General features: G+C 35.4%; 1 protein-coding gene across 8 annotated transcripts in view; it reads right to left on the bottom strand.

Moving 5' to 3' along the window:
• The window catches only part of SNTG1 (syntrophin gamma 1), a 1,086,140-nt gene that overhangs the window by 407,589 nt on the left and 658,098 nt on the right, over positions 1-20,453 (bottom strand). For 7 of the 8 annotated variants that reach the window (XM_043977923.1, XM_043977920.1, XM_043977919.1 and 4 more), the window contains 2 exons: positions 17,921-17,964; positions 17,775-17,816 (listed from right to left, as the gene is read on the bottom strand). The exons of the other annotated variant lie outside the window; for it this stretch is intronic. In XM_043977923.1, the coding sequence (XP_043833858.1) occupies positions 17,775-17,816; positions 17,921-17,964 (86 nt within the window). The remainder of the gene's footprint in view (positions 1-17,774; positions 17,817-17,920; positions 17,965-20,453) is intronic. 8 annotated transcript variants of the gene reach the window in all.

Below are 20,453 nucleotides of genomic sequence, written 5' to 3'. Positions count from 1 at the left end.
AGGAGCTGCGGGCCACAGCCGAACAACTGAGGCTCCCGGAACCTGGTTCAAAAATCTGGTGGCCAAGAAGGACAGTGGAAAAACCTACCTGCACCGGCCGAGAGGGCCACGAACGGCGGGATCAGACGCCGGGGTCTGGCGCCTGGCTGGCCGAGCACAATCAGACAGGAAGTGCAGGGCGGGGGATCTCCATACACCATAAAGGCCTCAGAGTAAAAGCCCGGTCACACAGCACCTATACACCTGAACAAGAAGCCCAAAACAGGGACCCTGGTGCCCCCAGAGCAGACCTCAACTTAAAGAATAAATAGATAGGCTGCAATAATGAGTAAGAAGCAAAAAAGAGCCCTCTCCATTGAGAGCTTCTGTATCAATAGGGAAGAAGCCAACACAAACTCAGATGAGGACAATAGCCTCAAATTGGCTACATCTGAAGCCTCACAAGGGAAGGTGAATTGGTCGCAAGAACAAAAAGCCTTCCTGGAAGAGCTCAAAAAGGATTTTAAAAATCAATTGCAAGAGGTAGAAGAAAAAATGGGGAGAGAAATGAAAGCAAAACAAAAAAACTATGAAAAAAGAATCAGCAGCTTAGAAAAGGAAGCTGAAGAAAACAAAGCCTTAAAAAACTCATTTGGCCAAATGGAAAAAAAGCTGCATAATCTCACTGAAGAAAACAATACCTTAAAAAATTCACTTGGCCAAATGGAAAAAAAGGTGCATAATCTCACTGAAGAAAACAATGCCTTAAAAATTAAAGTGGGACAGTTGGAAGATAAGGAATCCATGAGACACCAAGAATCAGTCAAGCAGAATAAAAAAAATGAAAAAATAGAAGAAAATGTGAAATACCTCATTGGAAAGACAACTGATCTGGAAAACAGATCGAGGAGAGACAATTTGAGAATCATTGGACTGCCTGAAAGCCATGACCAGAAAAAGAATCTAGACACCATATTCCAGGAAATTATTAAGGAGAACTGCCCTGATATCATAGAATCAGAGGATAAAATCATCATTGAAAGAATCCACCGATCACCTCCTGAAAGAGACCCCAAAAGGAAAACTCCAAGGAATATTGTAGCCAAATTCCAGAATTATCAGGTGAAGGAGAAAATACTCCAAGCAGCCAGAAAGAAGCAATTTAAATATCATGGAGCCACAGTCAGGATTGCTCAGGACCTGGCAGCTTCAACATTAAAGGACCGCAAGGCTTGGAATATGATATTCCGGAAAGCAAAGGAGCTTGGATTGCAGCCGAGAATCTATTACCCAGCAAAAATGTGCATTTTCTTTCAGGGGAAAAGATGGACATTTAATGACATTGGGGACTTTCAATCTTTCCTGGTGAAAAGACCAGAACTGAATAGAAAATTTGATCTCAACATACAAGACTCAAGAGAAGTTTAAAAAGGTAAACAGAGGGGAAAAAAAGTTACCCTATTAGGTTAAACTGTTTATATCTCTACACAGGAAGATAATACTCATAACTCTTAAGAACTGTAAATGTATTTGGGCAGAGAGAAGGACCTTATATAGAGGGTATAAATATAAATTGTCTTTGATGTGATGATACAAAAAAAATTTTTAAGGGGTTAAAAAGGGAGTCTATGGGGAGGAGAGGAAAGGGGAGGTGGAATGGGATGAATTATATCATATGAAGAGGTGAAAAAAACCTATTACAATAGAGGGAAAGAAAGGAGGGGTGAACATTGTTTCAACACTATTCTCATTAGATTTGATTCAAAGAGGGAATAACATATACGTTCATCGGGATAAAGAAACTTAACTCATTCTTTAGGGAAACAAAAGGGGAAGGGAAAGGGGGGGACTGATAGAAGGGAGGACAAAAGCAAGGGAGAAAAGGGTAAAGAAAAGAGAAGGGGGTGATAAAAAGGGAGGGCAGATCGGGGGAGGTAGGGGTAAGAAGTAAAACCTCGGTGAGGAGGAATAGGGTGAAAGAAGGGGGGAAAAGTACAAAGGGGGTAAATAGAATGGAGGGGAATAGACAGTCAGTAATAATAACTGTGAATGTGAATGGGATGAACTCTGCTATAAAATGGAAGCGAATTTCAGAGTGGATTAAAAACCAGAACCCTACAATATGCTGTTTACAAGAAACACATTTGAAGCAGAGAGATACACACAGAGTAAAGGTAAAAGGCTGGAGCAGAATATATTATGCCTCAGCTAAAGTAAAAAAGGCAGGGGTAGCAATCCTTATCTCAGACAAAGTGCAGGCAAAAATAGATCTCATTAAAAGAGATAAGGAAGGAAATTACATCTTACTTAAAGGTACTATAGATAATGAAGTAATATCAATATTAAATATGTATGCGCCAAGTGGTATAGCATCCAAGTTCTTAGAGGAGAAGTTAAATGAGTTACAAGAGGAATTAGATAGTAATACTATACTAGTGGGGGATCTGAATCTCCCCCTCTCAGAATTAGATAAATCTAGCCAAAAAATAAATAAGAAAGAAGTGAAAGAGGTGAATAGATTACTAGAAAGTTAGACATGATAGATGTCTGGAGAAAATTGAATGGGGATAGAAAGGAATATACCTTTTTCTCAGCAGTACATGGCACATTTTCAAAAATTGACCATGTATTAGGGCACAAAAACATCATAGTCAAATGTAGAAAGGCAGAAATAGTAAATGCATCCTTCTCAGATCATGATGCAATAAAAATTACATGTAAGAAAGAGCCAGGGAAAAGTAGAATGAAAATCAATTGGAAACTAAATAATTTCATTCTAAAGAATGAATGGGCCAAACAAGAAATCATAGAAACAATCAATAACTTTATCCAAGAGAATGACAATAATGAGACAACATACCAAAATCTATGGGATGCAGCCAAAGCAGTGCTTAGGCGAAAATATATAGCTCTAAATGCTTACATGAATAAAAAAGAGAAAGAGGAGATTAATGAATTGGGCATGCAACTTAAAAAGTTAGAAAAAGAACAAATTAGAAATCCCCAATTAGACACTAAATTAGAGATCCTGAAAATTAAAGGAGAAATTAATAAGATTGAAAGCAAAAAAACTATAGAATTAATCAATAAAACTAAGAGCTGGTTTTATGAAAAAACCAATAAAATAGATAAAATATTGGTTAATTTGATTAAAAAAAAGAAAGAAGAAAACCAAATTACCAGTATCAAAAATGAAAAGGGTGAAGTTACCACCAATGAAGTGGAAATTAAAGCAATAATTAGGAAATATTTTGCCCAACTGTATGCCAATAAATTTGACAATCTAAATGAAATGGATGAATATTTACAAAGATACAAACTGCCCAGGTTAACTGAAGAGGAAATAAAATCCTTAAATAAACCCATATTAGAAAAAGAAATTGAACAAGCTATTAATGAACTCCCTAAGAAAAAATCCCCAGGGCCAGATGGGTTTACGGGTGAATTTTACCAAACATTTAAAGAACAATTAATTCCAATATTATACAAATTATTTGGAAAAATAGGGGAAGAAGGAGTTCTACCAAATTCGTTTTATGACACAAATATGGTGGTGATACCAAAACCAGGCAAAGCAAAAACAGAGAAAGAAAATTATAGACCAATCTCCCTAATGAATATTGATGCTAAAATCTTAAATAAGATATTAGCAAGGAGATTACAGCAAGTGATCACCAGGATAATACACTATGACCAGGTGGGATTTATACCAGGAATGCAGGGCTGGTTCAACATTAGGAAAACTATTAACATAATCAACCACATCAATAAGAAAACCAACCAAAATCATATGATCATCTCAATAGATGCAGAGAAAGCTTTTGACAAAGTACAGCACCCATTCCTAATAAAAACACTAGAGAGTTTAGGAATAGGGGGAGCTTTCCTTAGAATAATAAACAGTATCTACCTAAAGCCATCAGCAAGTATTATATGCAATGGAGATAAATTTGAGGCCTTCCCAATAAGATCAGGGGTGAAACAGGGATGTCCATTATCACCCCTATTATTTAATATTGTTCTAGAAATGTTAGCTTTAGCAATCAGAGAAGAGAAGTGAATTAAAGGAATTAGAATAGGCAAGGAGGAAACAAAACTATCACTCTTTGCAGATGATATGATGGTATACTTAAGGAATCCTCAAGAATCAAGTCAAAAATTACTTGAAACAATTAACAACTTTAGCAAAGTAGCAGGATATAAAATAAATCCACATAAATCATCAGTATTTCTATACATGACCAACAAAGTCCAGCAGCAAGAGATAGAAAGAGAAATTCCATTTAAAGTAACGGTAGATAATATAAAATACTTGGGAGTCTACTTGCCAAGACAAACCCAGGAACTCTATGAACACAACTACCAAACACTCTTCACACAAATCAAATCAGATCTAAATAATAAGAAAGATATCAATTGCTCATGGATAGGCAGAGCTAATATAGTAAAAATGACAATACTGCCTAAATTAATTTACTTGTTCAGTGCCATACCAATCAGACTACCTAAAAATTATTTTATACAGCTAGAAAAAATAATAACAAAATTCATCTGGAAAAACAAAAAATCAAGAATATCCAGGGAAATAATGAAAAAAAATTCACAGGAAGGTGGGTTAGCTATACCAAACCTGGAGCTTTACTATAAAGCGGCAGTCACCAAAACTATCTGGTACTGGCTAAAAAATAGAGTGGTAGATCAATGGAATAGGCTAGGCTCAGGAAATGCAGTAGTAAATGACACTAGTAATGTAGTGTTTGATAAACCCAAAGACTCCAGCTTCTGGAATAGGAACTCAGTATTTGACAAAAACTGCTGGGAAAACTGGAAGATAGTATAGCAAAAATTAGGCATAGACCAACATCTTACACCTTATACTAAAATAAGGTCAAAATGGATACATGATTTAGACATAAGAGGTGATACCATAGGTAAATTAGGAGAGAAAGGAATAGTGTACCTATCAGATCTTTGGAAAGGAAAACAGTTTTTGACCAAACAAGTGATAGAGTATATTATAAAATGCAAAATGGATGATTTTGATTATATTAAATTAAAAAATTTTTGTACAAACTGAAGCAATGCATCCAAAATTGGAAGGGAGGCAGAAAGCTGGGAAACAATTTTTGAGGCCAGTGCCTCATCTCTAAAATATATAGGGAACTAAATCAAATTTATAAGAATCCAAGTCATTCCCCAATTGAGAAATGGTCAAAGGATATGAACAGGCAGTTTTCTGATGAAGAAACCAAAGCTATCTATTCCCATATGAAAAAATGCTCTAAATCTCTAATGATTAGAGAGATGCAAATGAAAACAACTCTGAGGTACCACCTGACACCTATCAGATTGGCTAAAATGACAAAAAAGGAAGATAATACATGTTGGAGAGGCTGTGGGAAAATTGGAACACTAATGCATTGTTGGTGGAGCTGTGAGCTGATCCAACCATTCTGGAGAGCAATTTGGAATTATGCCCAAAGGGCGATAAAGCTGTGCATACCCTTTGACCCAGCAATCCCACTTTTAGGTCTTTTGCCCTAAGAAATCATGGAAGGGGGAAAGGGACCCACATGTAAAAAAATATTTATAGCTGCTCTTTACGTGGTAGCAAGGAATTAGAAGTTGAGGGGGTGCCCATCAATTGGGGAATGGCTGGACAAGTTGTGGTATATGAATACAATGGAATACTATTGTGCTGTAAGAAATGATGAGCAGGAAGAGTTCAGAGAAACCTGGAGGGTCTTACGTGAGCTGATGATGAGTGAGATGAGCAGAACCAGAAGAACATTGTACACAGTATCATCAACATTGAGTGTTGACCTACTGTGATGGACTATATTCTTCTCACCAATGCAATGTAACAGAAGAGTTCCAGGGAACTCATGATAGAAGAGGATCTCCAAATCCAAGGAAAAAAAAAAAGAAAGAAAGAACTGTGGAGTATAGATGCTGATTGAACCATCTTATTTCTTTTGTTTTGGGTGCTGTTGGTTTTTTTTTTCTTTCTATTTTGAGGTTTTGCATCACTGCTCTGATTCTTTCTCTTGTAACAGGATTAATGCAGAAATAGGATTAATGTTATTATGTGTATATATATATGTGTGTGTATATATATAATATCTATGTATATGTATGTATATATATATATATATATATATATATATATAACCTATATCAGATTACCTGCTGTCTAGGGGAGGGGGGAGGGAGGCGTGGGAGGGAGAAAAATCTGAAATTGTAAAGCATGTATAAACAAAAGTTGAGAACTATCTTTACATGTAATGGAAAAAATAAAATACCTCATACATTAAAAAAAAAAGTCATAGTAGGACAAGAAAAAAAAAAGATAACACCAATAAGGTTTTGCCTGTCCATAATCTATATAATTTGCAGCACTCAGTTTTTTACATGCATTTGTGTTTGTACTTATGCCTGTACTATTCTTCCCTCCCAATATCCCCTAAATTGGTTATAGCTGGAGAGCTTCCACTGTTACAAGTAGTTTTACTCCTTATGGAAAGGACCATCCCTAAGAGGCAATGGATTATTTGCTGAATCAAATTTCTTCTTTGAAATGAAAATATCACTCTCTAAATTACATCTACAGCACACTAATAAAAGAAACATAAGTATTTATAATGGAGTGGGATCTTGTTTTTATGGTTCAAATCATGGTTTATTAACAAATAATGGCTTCTAACAATATTACTTTGCACATACATTCCCCAAATAGTTGGGCCATAGTAAGCCTTAAATGATTTCATGCATGATTTCTTTCTGTGGTAGTACATGCAAAGGAAAACAAATACTCTGCAAAGATTAGTCCACTTTAAAAACGTATTTATCAATTAGAATCTAAAAACCTATTTCCAAAAGATTGAAAACAATGTAATTTTTCCAAGTTAAGCAAAACATGATTTGTAAGTCAATGATATTTCTACAACTGTTATAAAAATCTAAACGATTTGCCTGCCAAATCTATACCTCTAGTCTGCTCCCCTGTGACTCATAAAATCACCAATGTTGTTCCAACACATACATTTATGTTGTATTATTCTTGTAGTGGTCTTTCCTTCCAATTTAAAACTCAAAAAAAGTATTTTGGACTTTATGCACAGGTTTTATATTGAGTATAAATTATACACAATTAAAATGTCACTGCTTAGCACTTACCCACAGTTTGCTAAAAAGGGAAATATTTTGTTTTCATGGTTAGAATGTTATTATTTCCCCTCACATAACTCTGCTGCTGCTTCTGCTTTGCTCTTGGAAAGAAATATAGTGCTTCGTGATAACCATTTACTTTAGTACTTATTGGAAGATCATGACTTCAGAATTACAATAATAATTATTGGTACTTTTTGTAGATCCAGTGGGAAATCCCAATGCCTTTGGAGCCATACTAGTTAGGAAACACTGTTAGGGACCTTAGAAGACAAAACTAAGGGATATCCATTAAAAGAATTTTTGAATTGATATTTGGCACCAAAATTAAATTCAAAAATTCTCAGAGATTATTATCTTTTGGTTTTATATTACCAAAAATCTTCCAGTATCTTCCCTTCTCTACATCTTCACAACAATGCCAATATTGACTTTTGTCAATTTTGTCATTTAGCTTTGTACAAGTTACAAACTCAATATTATATTGATTTGAATTTATCTTATTACTGATTTAGAACTTTCTTTTATAAGGTTATTAAAATATGCAGTTATCCTTTTTAAAACTATCTATTTATATTATCTGGCCATTTGTCTATTGTGAGATGATTTTTAGGTATAAACATGTAGATGTTAGATTATATAGAGATATGTATCTCAAAACATAGATATTCATAAATATATATTTAAGAGATTATGATATAGATGATAAAAATATAAATGATATACTTACAGATAATAGAGACATAGATATAAATAAATACCTTTCTAATTTAATTTTAGCTAGATCTATAGATACATAAATATAAATTTCAACATAGATATTGATATAGATATCTGTGAATTGTCTATAGATCTTCTATACTAAACTATTAGCTGAGAAATTAGATACAGTTTTCCTCATTTGAATGCTTTCTTTCTTAACCTAGATTCATTAATTTTGTTTTTCAATATCATGTAGTCAAAATTTTGTATTTTATATTTAGTCATTACCTCTATCTCTTATTTGATTATCACTATGTCTCTTATATATTTTTGTAGTATTTTCTTTATTACTAAGGCCACATTTCCATTTTGGATTTATTATAGAATAAATTTTAAAATATTATAAGTCAAATTTCTAAAAGAATACTTTCCAGGTTTTCCATAAATTTTTATCAAATGCAGATTTTATCAGCAATGTATGTTTTGGTGTTTATTAAGTGATGAATGGGTCACCTGGGTGGCTTAGAGAGAGGAAGACTCATTTTCCTGAGTTCAAATCTGACCTCATATACTTACAAGCCGTGTGACCTATGTCAAGTCACTTAACCCTATTTGCCTCAGTTTCCTCATTTGGAAAATAAGCTGTAGAAGGAAATGGTAAACCTCTCCAGTATCTTTGGATACTGGACAATAGTCCAACTTGACTAAAATGACAAAACAACAGCAGCAACAGCAGGAACAAAATGATGAATGAATAAATATACAAATAAACTATTTATTAAGTGATTAATATGTCCAAAGCAGTGTCCTAATTCTTGTTGTTCTTTTGATTTTTCCTTCTTTCTTGAAGAGGACTATGACATCAGGGCGATATCATGACTTTCAGTGAATTGGATTTAAATGAAATAGGGCTATGCACTCTCCTCCTTAGCCATCTGAGTCCAGTGGCAAGATATACATCAGGATGACTGGAGATGGCCCTGGGTGTTTAAGGCAATTCCTGTTAAGTGACTTGCCCAGGGTCACACAACTAGTAAGTGTCTGAGGTCACATTTGAAGTCAGGTCCTCTCAAATTCAGGGCCAGTGCTCTATCTACTGTACTACCTAGTTGCTCTGCTGATGAAAATACCAAATGAAGTCTTTCTGTCTCTGTCTCTCTCTCTGTCTCTCTGTCTCTGTCTCTCTGTCTCTCTGTCTCTCTCCCTCTCTTTCTCTCCCCTTTATAATGGGGTAGAAAACACATGTGGGGGGTTTCAGCTTCAAGTCAGATAGAAACGTCTAATGGTGCTTAAGGAACAGAGGCAAGGCAAATGGTATTCCCTGTTCTATAATGCTATTTCCACAGATAAAACCATATCATTTTCTGATGTTGAATTATTTGACACTGCCAAAGGTCTTTGATGACATAGACTTTCTTTTGTTGTCTTTCAAATGATGTGGCTGTATCATCTGAAGAAGCTATTGCTAGGTTGCACACCCACATGAATTGCTCCCCAGGATGATAGCTTTGGACACAGTAGTGGAAGCAAAGCTATTCTAAAGCCTCTTTTGTTCAGGGTCCTGGTCTGTCTCCCTCAGGGTATGAGAGATGATAGTAGTGGTCAAGGTTGTAATGTTATTGGATTTATGTACTTGCCACATGGTGCCTTTCATGCTTTCCTCAGAATGTCTTCCTGCTTCATCTTCATTGGCTTACCTGCCTTGTGACTGTAATAGGGTTGGTGGTTAGTGAGAATGGTTCACCCCCTTTCCACTGGTGTTGCTTCCTTGGATGAAGTATGTGACTTCTGGGCAATAGATAGCATAATTTGAAGGGAGGAGAGTTGTCACTCCACAGACTTTTATGATCATTTCCCCTTTTATGCCAGTTATTTATCAGTTGTTGCTGGTGGTTATATGAAACCTATATCTCTTCTACACAATGGTTTTCCTTATCAATGATGGTCATAGGGTATGCATGGCTGAAAGCAGGTTTAGTGAAGACACTGTTCTCCTCAAGTATTGAAAAGTGTGGCTGAGTTCCATTGTTTCTGATTCTCCCTTGTCTACCCTGGCTTTGTTTGTTTTATTTATTTCTCTATTAATTAACCAGTACCAAATGGTTTAGATGACTGCTGTTATAGATTTGACATGGGCATAATGAATAATTTCTTGGATGAATGGTTGGAGTCTGACAGGATTTTACTAAACATTTTGTAATTGTGATTGTCTTTAATGATCTTGATTCTCCTTTTTAGCTTTATCCTTTCTATATCTATCTGATTTAGGATTAAGAACTAGATATGCCTCATAAAAAGGTGTCTGGTATATATCTCCCTCCAAATTTAAAGAATAATTTGCATAGTACTGGTATTTATCACTCTTTAAAAGTTTGATATAATTCTTCTGTGAATCCATTAGGGAGCAGGTGTCTGTTTTTTTTTTCTTTTGCCCTATGGTAGTTTCTCTCTATATAGCCACTACAGAGACTAGATTATATTTCTGCTAATCCTCTCCCCAATGAAAGTGAGGCTAGTTTTTGTTTATATTTTTCCTTAAAAGGTATTGAGACATTCACCAAGAATTTGATGGCTTATGGTCCCGAGGGCTCCAACTGTTGATGTCACTTTACTACATTACAAATCATCCATAAGGAACTAGAGGGCTACACAGATGCTTTTGGTTGGTGAATGTGATGGAAGCTTCGGTCAGCTGAATCTGTTTAAGTTTTTCTCAATGCATACATAGCTCATTGAATATTCTTCATCAGTGGCTAAGTAAACTTTTTTAAAAATTAACTCTTGAATGACCTAAAAGGGTCTCATTTTATTCCAGTATTGTGCCTGAACTATGTGGGAGGGGCCTGGTCTGAGTCAAGCCCACAATAGATCAGGGGCCATGCTTATTGCTTGCAATTTTGCAACATTCTCCTTGATTGTTTTGTGGTTGTTCTTTCCTTTTTGCAATATCTTGGTCACAGTGTATATTGTTTTCATAGCTCTCCTTAATTTATTCTGCATCAGATCATATAAATATTTCAATTCTTTATTCTTCACATTCCTTTATTTTTCATAGATCTTTATATATATTATAAATTTATATTTTCAGTTTTCTGATACCATGATTGTAACTCCTGATTTTTTTGGATTAACCTGATACATAATTTTATTTTAGCCCTTTATTTTTATTTTTTGCTTGTCTTTGTTTTCCTTAGCTATGTTTCTTATAACTAACATATTACAAGACTCTGTTGTTTTTTCTAATCTGTAACTTTTGTTTTATTAGATTTTTAAAAATCCATTCCCATTTAAAGTTATGTGCATTTGGTAAACGTTTAACAGGCCTTCTGGGGGAAAATGTACCTAGGGCATAGTTTTAAGTGTAATCTCCATCATTAACATCTTCTCCATCACTTTCTTAAGTCTGGACAATCAACAAAAATGGAAACCAGGTCCTGATTTGTAGCATTTCTTGATTTCCCAGGTATAAATGTTTCCACTCGAAATTAACAATCAGCTCTTTCAAGTTTGTCCAAGCCATTTCCAGCATACATGAATCTATCTATCTATCTATCTATCTATCTATCTATCTATCTATCTATCTATCTATCTATCTATCTATCTGTATTTCTGTGAATATGTATCCCAGCATGTCTGGCAATGCTAATAAAAGATATTTTTTTCGAAATTGAATAGTCTTTCTTGTCTAAAACTTTCTTAAACTAGATATATTTTTCTTTTTTTTTAAGTGAGGCAATTGGGGTTAAGTGACTTGCCCAGGGTCACACAGCTAGTAAGTGTTAAGTGTCTGAGGCCAGATTTGAACTCAGGTACTCCTGACTCCAGGGCCAGTGCTCTATCCACTTCGCCACCTAGCTGCCCCTAGATATATTTTTGTATTACTGACTTCGAATATAAAATGTAATGTCCAAGAAGACTTTCCTCAAATATCTCCACACTGTGAGTGTGCCTTTTTTCCCACCTGTCTCTTGTAGCCTGGCCTTAAAACTTCAATAAACATCACTGTCCTACTGAGGGAAATGCTCTATTAGTTTATTTAATAATCAGGGAAGACTTAATGAAAATGCAAGTATAGATCACTATGGGAAATTCATATATCACAAATACATAAGTATATTAACACCTGCATTTCTAAGCTGTTATTATCCAGTCCTTTAGTGTGTTTTTTTAAAGAGTACATTCCAGAGGATCACATATCATTTGTAACATGCTCCCAGATTGCTTTTCTCTGACAGAATTAACTCTGCAAGTTTTATTATTAGTATATTCTAATCTTTTATACTTCACTAATCTGTTTCATCATAATTTGTCTAAGCATGCTCCCTACCTCTGAAGAACAAATTGCAAATACTATTCCATCTAACAGCATGTGGTTTTAAAATAGATCTGACTTTTTCCCCCTCCTGGATAATGAGTATGAAGCCTCTTTGTATTTACAGCACAGGAAAAAGTTGAAAGGTGCTTTTTGTTTGTTTGTTTGTTTGTTTGTTTTTTAACTCGTGGTTCTATTAAAATTTACATATAAACAGAAACATGAATCAAAGTTTGGTTGGCCATTTGAAATTATTTTATGTTTGTGTGCAAAAGGAAGATTTCTCTTTATTGTATCTAAGAACTGATGAAGAGGCAGCATAGTGGATAGAACACCTGCTTTGATGCAGCTAAGATTAGAAGGAAAGCAGAAAGCTGGGAAACAATTTCTACAGCTAGTGTTTCTGATAATGACCTCATTCCTAAAATATATAGAAAACTAAATCAAATTTATAGGAATGAAAGTCATTCCACAATTGAGAAATAGTCAAAGGATATGAACAGGCAGTTTTCTGATGAAGAAATCAAAGCTATCTATTGCCACATGAAAAAATGCTCTAAATCATTATTGATTAGAGAAATGCAAATTAAAATACCTATGAGGTAATCTGATAGGTACACCTATCAGATTGGCTAAATTGATAAAAAAGGAAGATAATAAATGTTGGGAAGATGTGGAAAAATTCGAACACTAATGCATTGTTGGCAGAATTGTGAACTGATCCAACCATTCTAGGGAGCAATTTGAAACTATGCTCAAAGAGCTATAGGGCTGTGCATACCCTTTGACCCAATAATACAACTATTATGTCTGTATTCCAAAGAGATCATTAAAAAAGGAAAAAGGACCCACATGTACAAAAATATTTATAGCAGCTCTCTTTGTAGTGGCAAGTTGGGGTATATGAATGGAATAATATTGTGCTATAAGAAATAATGAGCAGGCAGATTTCAGAAAAACCTAGAAAGACTTAAGTGCACTGATGCTGAGTGAATTGAGTAGAACCAGGAGAACATTGTAGACAGTAACAGCAACATTTCGTGATGATCAACTGTGATAGACTTAACTTCTCATCAATACAATAATCCAAGACAATTCCACAGGACTCATGATGGAAAATATTCTCCACATCCAGAAAAAAGAATGGTGGAATTTGAATGCAGATTGAACCATACTGTTTCTACTTTTTTTTTTTAGGGAGTCAATTGGGGTTAAGTGACTTGCCCAGGGTCACACAGCTAGTAAGTGTTAAGTGTCTGAGGCCGGATTTGAACTCAGGTACTCCTGCCTCCAGGGCTGGTGCTATATCCACTGTACCACCTAGCTGCCCCTCTACTTTATTTTTTATTTTTTGAGGTTTTTCTCTTTTTTCCTGATTCTTCTTTCACAGCAAGACTAATGCAGAAATGTGTTTAATGTGATGGTACATATATAACCTATATCAGATTGCTTTCTGTCTTGGTGATGGGGTAGGGAAGGGAGGGAGGGAAAATTTTTGGAATTCTACATTTTATAAAAACAAATGTTGAAAACTATCTTTACATGTAACTAGAAAAAATAAAATACTATTAAAATTGAATTTTTTAAAAATTAAACATTTTAAATAAATAAATAAGCACATATCTAGAAAAATAAATAGGTAGATAAATAAATAAATAAATAGATAAATGAATGAATGTCTGAATAAATAAATGAGTGAGCAAATGGATGAATGAATGAATAGATGAATTCATAAATAAATGAATGAATGGATGAATGAATAAATAAATAAATCTGCTCAAATGAAAAACAAACAAATAAATGAGTGGGTGTGTAAGTAGATAAATACATAAATGGGCAGATAGGTGGATGAATAAATAAATAAATATATAAATCAATCAATCAATCAATAGTATGTTAAAAAAATCACTTGCTTTGGAATCAGGAAGACCTACTTGCCTTGGAAGCAGGGAAACTCATCTTCCTTAGTTCAAATCTGGCCTCAGACATTTACTAGATATGTTGCCCTGGGCAAGTCACTTAACCCTCTTTGCCTCAGTTTCCTCATCTATAAACCAAGCAGGAGAAGGAAATGACAAACTATTCCACTATCTTTGCTAAGAAAATCCCAAATGAGGTTGCAAACTGTTGGACATAGTTGTTTTCTTTATCCCAACAAGGGACTTCACCTCTCACTGGCCCCAGTAACTCTCTAAGGCCATTAAGTAAATAATGCATGCCAATCTGAACTCTTTTGTGGTTTCTTGGTAAAGATAATAAAGCAGTTTACCATTTCCTTCTACAGCTCATTTTATGGATGAGGAAACTGAGGCAAACAGGGTTAAGTTAAGTTAAGTCCAGGGTTACATAGCTAATAAATGTCTGAGACCAGATTTGCATTCAGGAAGATGAGTTTTCCTGACTCCAGGCTCAACACTTTCCATTTTACAAAAAAGGAAATTGAGATCCAGAGAAGTTAAATAACTAGCATACCTTCAGTCCAGTACAAAAATAGCAAAGGAGTGTTTAAACACAGGCCCTCTGATTCCAGAGTCAATGCTTTTTCTATTTTAATACTATTTGTTTCTTCTAACAAAAGCAGCACTTTTGGGGGGGGCAGGGCAATTAGGGTTAAGTAACTTGTCCAGGGTCACACAGGTAGTTAGTGTCAAGTGTCTGAGGTCGGTTTTGAACTCAGGTCCTCCTGAATATAGGTCCGGTGCTTTATTCGCTGTGTCACCTAGCTGCCCCTCCCCCCCCTTTTTTCTTTTTTTGCAGAAAGCAGCACTTTTAACTGAATTTACATGGTAGCATTCTTTAATTTTTAAAACCTAACCTCTCTAAATCTTTCCATTAGAATGATGAGCTAGGCTAAACCCCAGCAGGCACCTCCTGTCCCCCCAATACATGCACAAAGAATCAACATGAAGCTTCAACCTCGCTGAGGGTATGCCTTACCCCACTTCTGGCTAAATCAGTAACTAGCAGAGATTTCTGACAGTCTTAGATGATATAAATAATCCCACTCAGGTTCCAAAGAAATCTAATGGGGGAGGAGAGCTATCAGGATGATATACATAGGAGAGCTATAGATTCCTGGAAAAAAAAATGGTGTTACCCCTCTAGGAAGTTATCATAGCATCATGAATCCAGAACAGGAAGGGGTATCAGAGGTTATCTATTCCAATGTCCTCATTTTACAAATGAGGAAACTCTGAACAAGGAAATTGTGTGAATTTAGAAGATCACACAGATAATATGCATCAGAAGCAGGATTTGAACCCAGGTCTTCAGATACTGAGCTCTACAGGAAACACCTGTCTCTAGCCCTTCCATGTATTTGAGAACATCAATTTTTGCATTCACCATATTTTAACTTGGAGAAATAATAAGGACTCATCTGAAGCTAGAGGAAAAAGGAGACACTGTCAAAAACATACTAATGTTTATGAGCTGACAAAAAAAGAGAATAGTCTAAATAGGAAGAATGCAGGGGCAAATTCCTAGAACTCGTTATTTTGTTTTCCAACTATCCTTAAGTATGGAGGAAAGATCTAATCATTATATACTTTTAAGCCTTCCATCAATACGATCCCATTTGGAGTTGATGTTGTAGAAAGGGATAGATCTGAGTTGTTTGTGCTAATGAAGTCCGAGGACATGGGTTCAAATACTAGGAACTTTACTAACTATATCTGTGACCAAAGATATGTTAGAGACATCTGTCAATTTTAGTTTCATTATATGTTAAATAAGGGAGTTAAACTGGGTAACTTCCAAGGTACATTCACATTCTAAGGGTATGATTGCATGGTCCTATATCTGATGTCACCTCCAGATAAAAATCATATAGTTCTATATGATCTATAAGAGGTCTGATACTGAATTACTAGAGATGTAGTCAGAGGTATATTGTTAAATGCTTAACAGCCAAGTCTCCCCCAAACTGAAAAACACTTCTATTTAAACTATGTTGTTAATTTTTTTCCCCTCCATCACTGTCTTAGTTCTAGGAACAAGCAGCAAAACCATAAACCAAGACTTGATTTGTTGTATTTGAGATTTTCCAAAGTGTAAATGGTTACACTGAAAATTTAGCAATCAGCTGTAAAAGAAGTTCTACCCCCAGCATATCCCTAACTGTGAAAGACTCAAGGGATAACTGCATCTCCTAAGAAAGAACTCAAGGTATTTTTCCTAGGAGGAAAAAAAAAAGACACAAACACGAGTGCCCAAAGACAGAGCAAATTTTGCTCTACCAAACAGTTTAATGGGGGAGGGTGGGATTGAAGGGACTTCCCTGATTAAGTCCTTTGGGCAAAAAAGAACTTCTGAACAAGGCATGATGTATTGTTATCAGGGTGCATTAAGGTAACATAAAAGATAGCTGAAGGCAACCCCCAAAACTGTTTGCAGGGAACACCACATAGTTTGAGAGAAATCTAAATGTTTGGAACTCTAAGTGACTCTGGGGATTTCCATAATTCTTTTGAGCATGGGGGTTTTCAAAGATTAGTTTAAGACCAATAATTACTTATCTGTAGCTTTCTGTTTTGTTTTCTTTTTTCGTTTGTTTTTAATATAGTTTTCTTTCATAAACTTAGGGTCTTATATAGCTCCCACCTTGGACAGCCTAAGCTGTAACTCCATCCTCTCCAGCATTCCAGCCATGCTTCTGCCTTTCTTACAAATTTATGTGAAAATATGGATGGATCCTAATGATTCTGTTTCTCATTGTCAGAATCTAATATCAAATTGAACATTAAAAACTCTGAGGGGGAAAATGTTTGGCTTCCAAAATTACTTCTTGCATTTCACTTTCCCATAGTAATGATCATGAGAATATCACCATTAGGAGGGGTGGTTCATACATTCATATATATATATATATATATATATATATTTATATATTTATATATTTATATATATATATACATTCATATAAATACAGAGAGAGATGGAGAAAAGACATGTTTATTACATTTGTCTATTTGTCTCATTTTATTTATAGTTTAAACAGCAAGTACTGTGTCTACCCTATGATAAAAACACACACACACATACACACACTAAACACATCTCCCAAAACCTCAAATGTTAGTGATATCCTTCATAGCTGTAAATCCTTTTGGTCACTCTATAAATATCAACTTATCAAGAGTAGCTATTATTCAGCAAGAGATAAATAATGGTTGATGAACATAAGAAATTTAAATCAAATATTCACAATAAACAATTCCAAGGATGAAATTTGAAAAGTAGACATATACTTCATTTGACAGTACACCAAATTAGGCCTAGTAGGGCAGAAAAAAAAATTTTAAAAGACATTCTTCCAGAATGAAGGTTTGGTCAAGCTATTAGGCAAATGCCACATCTCTAGTCTGAACATGAAGCTTTCTTCTTCTTCTTCTTTTTTTTTTTTGCAGGGCAATGAGGGTTAAGTGACTTGCCCAGGGTCACACAGCTAGTTAAGTGTCAAGTGTCTGGATTTGAACTCAGGTCCTCCTGAATCCAAGGCCAGTGTTTTATCCACTGGGCCACATAGCTGCCCCCATGAAGCTTTCTTAAGTAATGTACCAAACAACTATTTATACACATGCTCATTCATTAAGAGAAATAAAAGCAAGCTTACCACTTCTTCATGTCTGCATTTTCTCACATTAATTCCATTAATCTGCAAAGGAAAAAAATTGTCTTATTCTGTGTTTTGCAAAATGAGTTTTTATTTTGCTTTTAAGGGTAAACTGTTCTAAAAATATACCTATTATGTTTACATACCTGAAGAATGGCATCGCCTATAAAGAGCAGTCCTGAAAGTTCCGCTACAAATAAAAGAGAAAAAAAAGAATTATTCCTGCATTTTTGCCTCGGTGAATTAATGTTTTGATAATAGGATCATACATCTAGTTCTAGAAAAATAAAAATTCAGAGTTCACACATTCCAATCCTCTTATTTTGTAAATGAAGAAACTAAGGGAGAGAGATACAATGGGATTTGTAAGAGGTCACACAGGTACTAAGTGGAAAAGCCTGGGTTCAAACCTATGTCCTCTGACTTCAAGTCCACTATTCTTTCTGCAGCAACACAATGAGTACCAAATATAATAGAGCCAAAATAATCCTCATAAAATTGAATGGAATTTTTCTAAAATATGTATTTAGAAAAACGTTTCCCAAATATGAAATATACATGTAGACATTTATGTGTATTTATGTCTCCTACTTCTGTTCAACACAGTATTACAATACACTCTACAAAGTCATTAAAATAAAAATGATTCTTTAACAATTCCCTTTAGATAGGAAAACCAAGTTCTCTGTCTCCTTTGTAATTTTAAGAGGTCTTGTCTATGCAGATTTCTGACACTCATGTATCTAATATACTGGCGACAGAATTAGCCTCTATATTTCTTTTCAAGCATCAGTTTATTTCAGTGGTTTTTATTATAAGGCAGCAAAATACCTTCCAAAGTATGTCTAAATATATAATATCTGAATTTTGCTTCTAAAAATAAGCATTAATTAGGCTTAATAGTTAAGAAGGGTAATTTAAGCTTCATATGCTGGAAACCAGCCCTCAAAATGGATTGGGGTTATTCACATAGAAGAGAGTTCCCCATCACTGAAATTCTCTAAGTGAAGCCTGGATGACCATATTTTATTTGTTTCTTGTTTTGTTTTGTGAAGCAGTTGGGGTTAAGTGATTTGCCCAGGGTCACACAGCTAGTAAGTGTCAAGTGTCTGAGGTGGGATTTGAACACAGGTCCTCCTGACTCCTGGGCTGGTGCTCTATCCGCTGCGCCACCTAGCTGCCCCTAGGATGATCATATTTTAGAAGACACTCTCCTCCAGGTATTAAATTAGATGACCTATGAGTTCCCTTTTAATGCTGAGATTCTGTAAATAACGTCCATATTTGTTTATTGAGTGAGACAAGATATGTGAAAGCTCTTTGAAACCTTAAATTGCTTCATCAATGTAACTGAAACAGGTGAGAGTGTTATGTACTGGGGTAAACCTTGAAATTGGAGTCAAATTACAGGGCTTTGATTCTTGCCTCTGTTACTTTGTAACTACACTTATTTATTAATTAGGGGGAAATCACTTGCCCAATAAGCATTTCAGGTTCCTCACCTATGAAATAAGATCTTTAGACAGACTGATTCCTAATGTCCCTTATTGTTGTTGTTTGTCCTTTGTTCTTGAAGAGGACCATGAAATTGGGGAGGTGATGTCATAATTTGGATTTAAGTGAGGCAGAGCTTTGCAAAGTCCACCAGACTTACTCTCTCCTCCAGAGCCATCTGGATCCAGTGGTTAGATATAGATAAGGATAACTAGAGATGGCCTGGGAAGCAGTAGGAGACCTTGGACTTTTTAAGCTAAGGTCTTTCCCAGGTGTCAATTTTTCTGAGGCAACACCCATTAAGTGATTAAAGCCAGGTAAGAAATGAGGCAAAGAATGGCCTTTTTTACCTAGTTAAAAAAAAATTCAGTCAGGGAGAGGAAGACATTCAGGGTTTCTGGCCAAAACAGAAACATTTGCTTTTTACACTCACTCTGAGCCATCAAGAGGCCAAACTATGACCAAAAGAGACTTGGGCTAGGAAGGTTCCTTCTAGATCTAACATTAAATGAGCTCTAAGCACTTATCATCAGCTGCCTTTCTGTGAAGTGATTTCTTTGCAATAAAACTTTTGTTCTATATCCTACTTCTTTTCCTCCAAATAAATATGTTTTAAAATGTTGAAAAAATGATATTTGAAAGTTAAGGGGGGGCAGCTAGGTGGCACAGTGGATAGAGCGCCAGCCTTGAAGTCAGGAGTACCTGAGTTCAAATCTGGCCTCAGACGCATAACACTTACTAGCTGTGTGACCCTGGGCAAGTCACTTAACCCCAATCGCCTCACTAAAAGAAAAAAAAAAAAGAAAGAAAGTTAAGGGGGAAAAAAAAGAAAAGTAAAGTAAATAGGGGCAGGTAGGTAGTGCAGTGGATAGAGTACTGGCCCTGGAGCCGGGAGAACCTGAGTTCAAATTCAGCCTCAGACACTTACTAGCTGTGTAACCCTGGGCAAGTCACTTAACCTCAACTGTGTGTGTGTATGTGTGCGTGTGTGTGTGTGTGTGTGTGTGTGTGTGTGTGTGTGAGAGAGAGAGAGAGAGAGAGAGAGAGAGAGAGTGAGAGACACAGAGAGAGACACAGAGAGAGAGAGAGACACAGAGAGAGAATCAAGGATTTCTCCATTTTCAAAGAAGAGGCAAAGGCAAGACACAAGTATAGGATTTCTGTACATTCACATTATAATGGAAC

The sequence above is a fragment of the Dromiciops gliroides genome, chromosome 1 (genome assembly GCF_019393635.1).
Source record: "Dromiciops gliroides isolate mDroGli1 chromosome 1, mDroGli1.pri, whole genome shotgun sequence".
Taxonomy (NCBI): Eukaryota; Metazoa; Chordata; class Mammalia; order Microbiotheria; family Microbiotheriidae; genus Dromiciops; species Dromiciops gliroides.
This window is presented reverse-complemented; position numbering and strand designations above follow the sequence as displayed.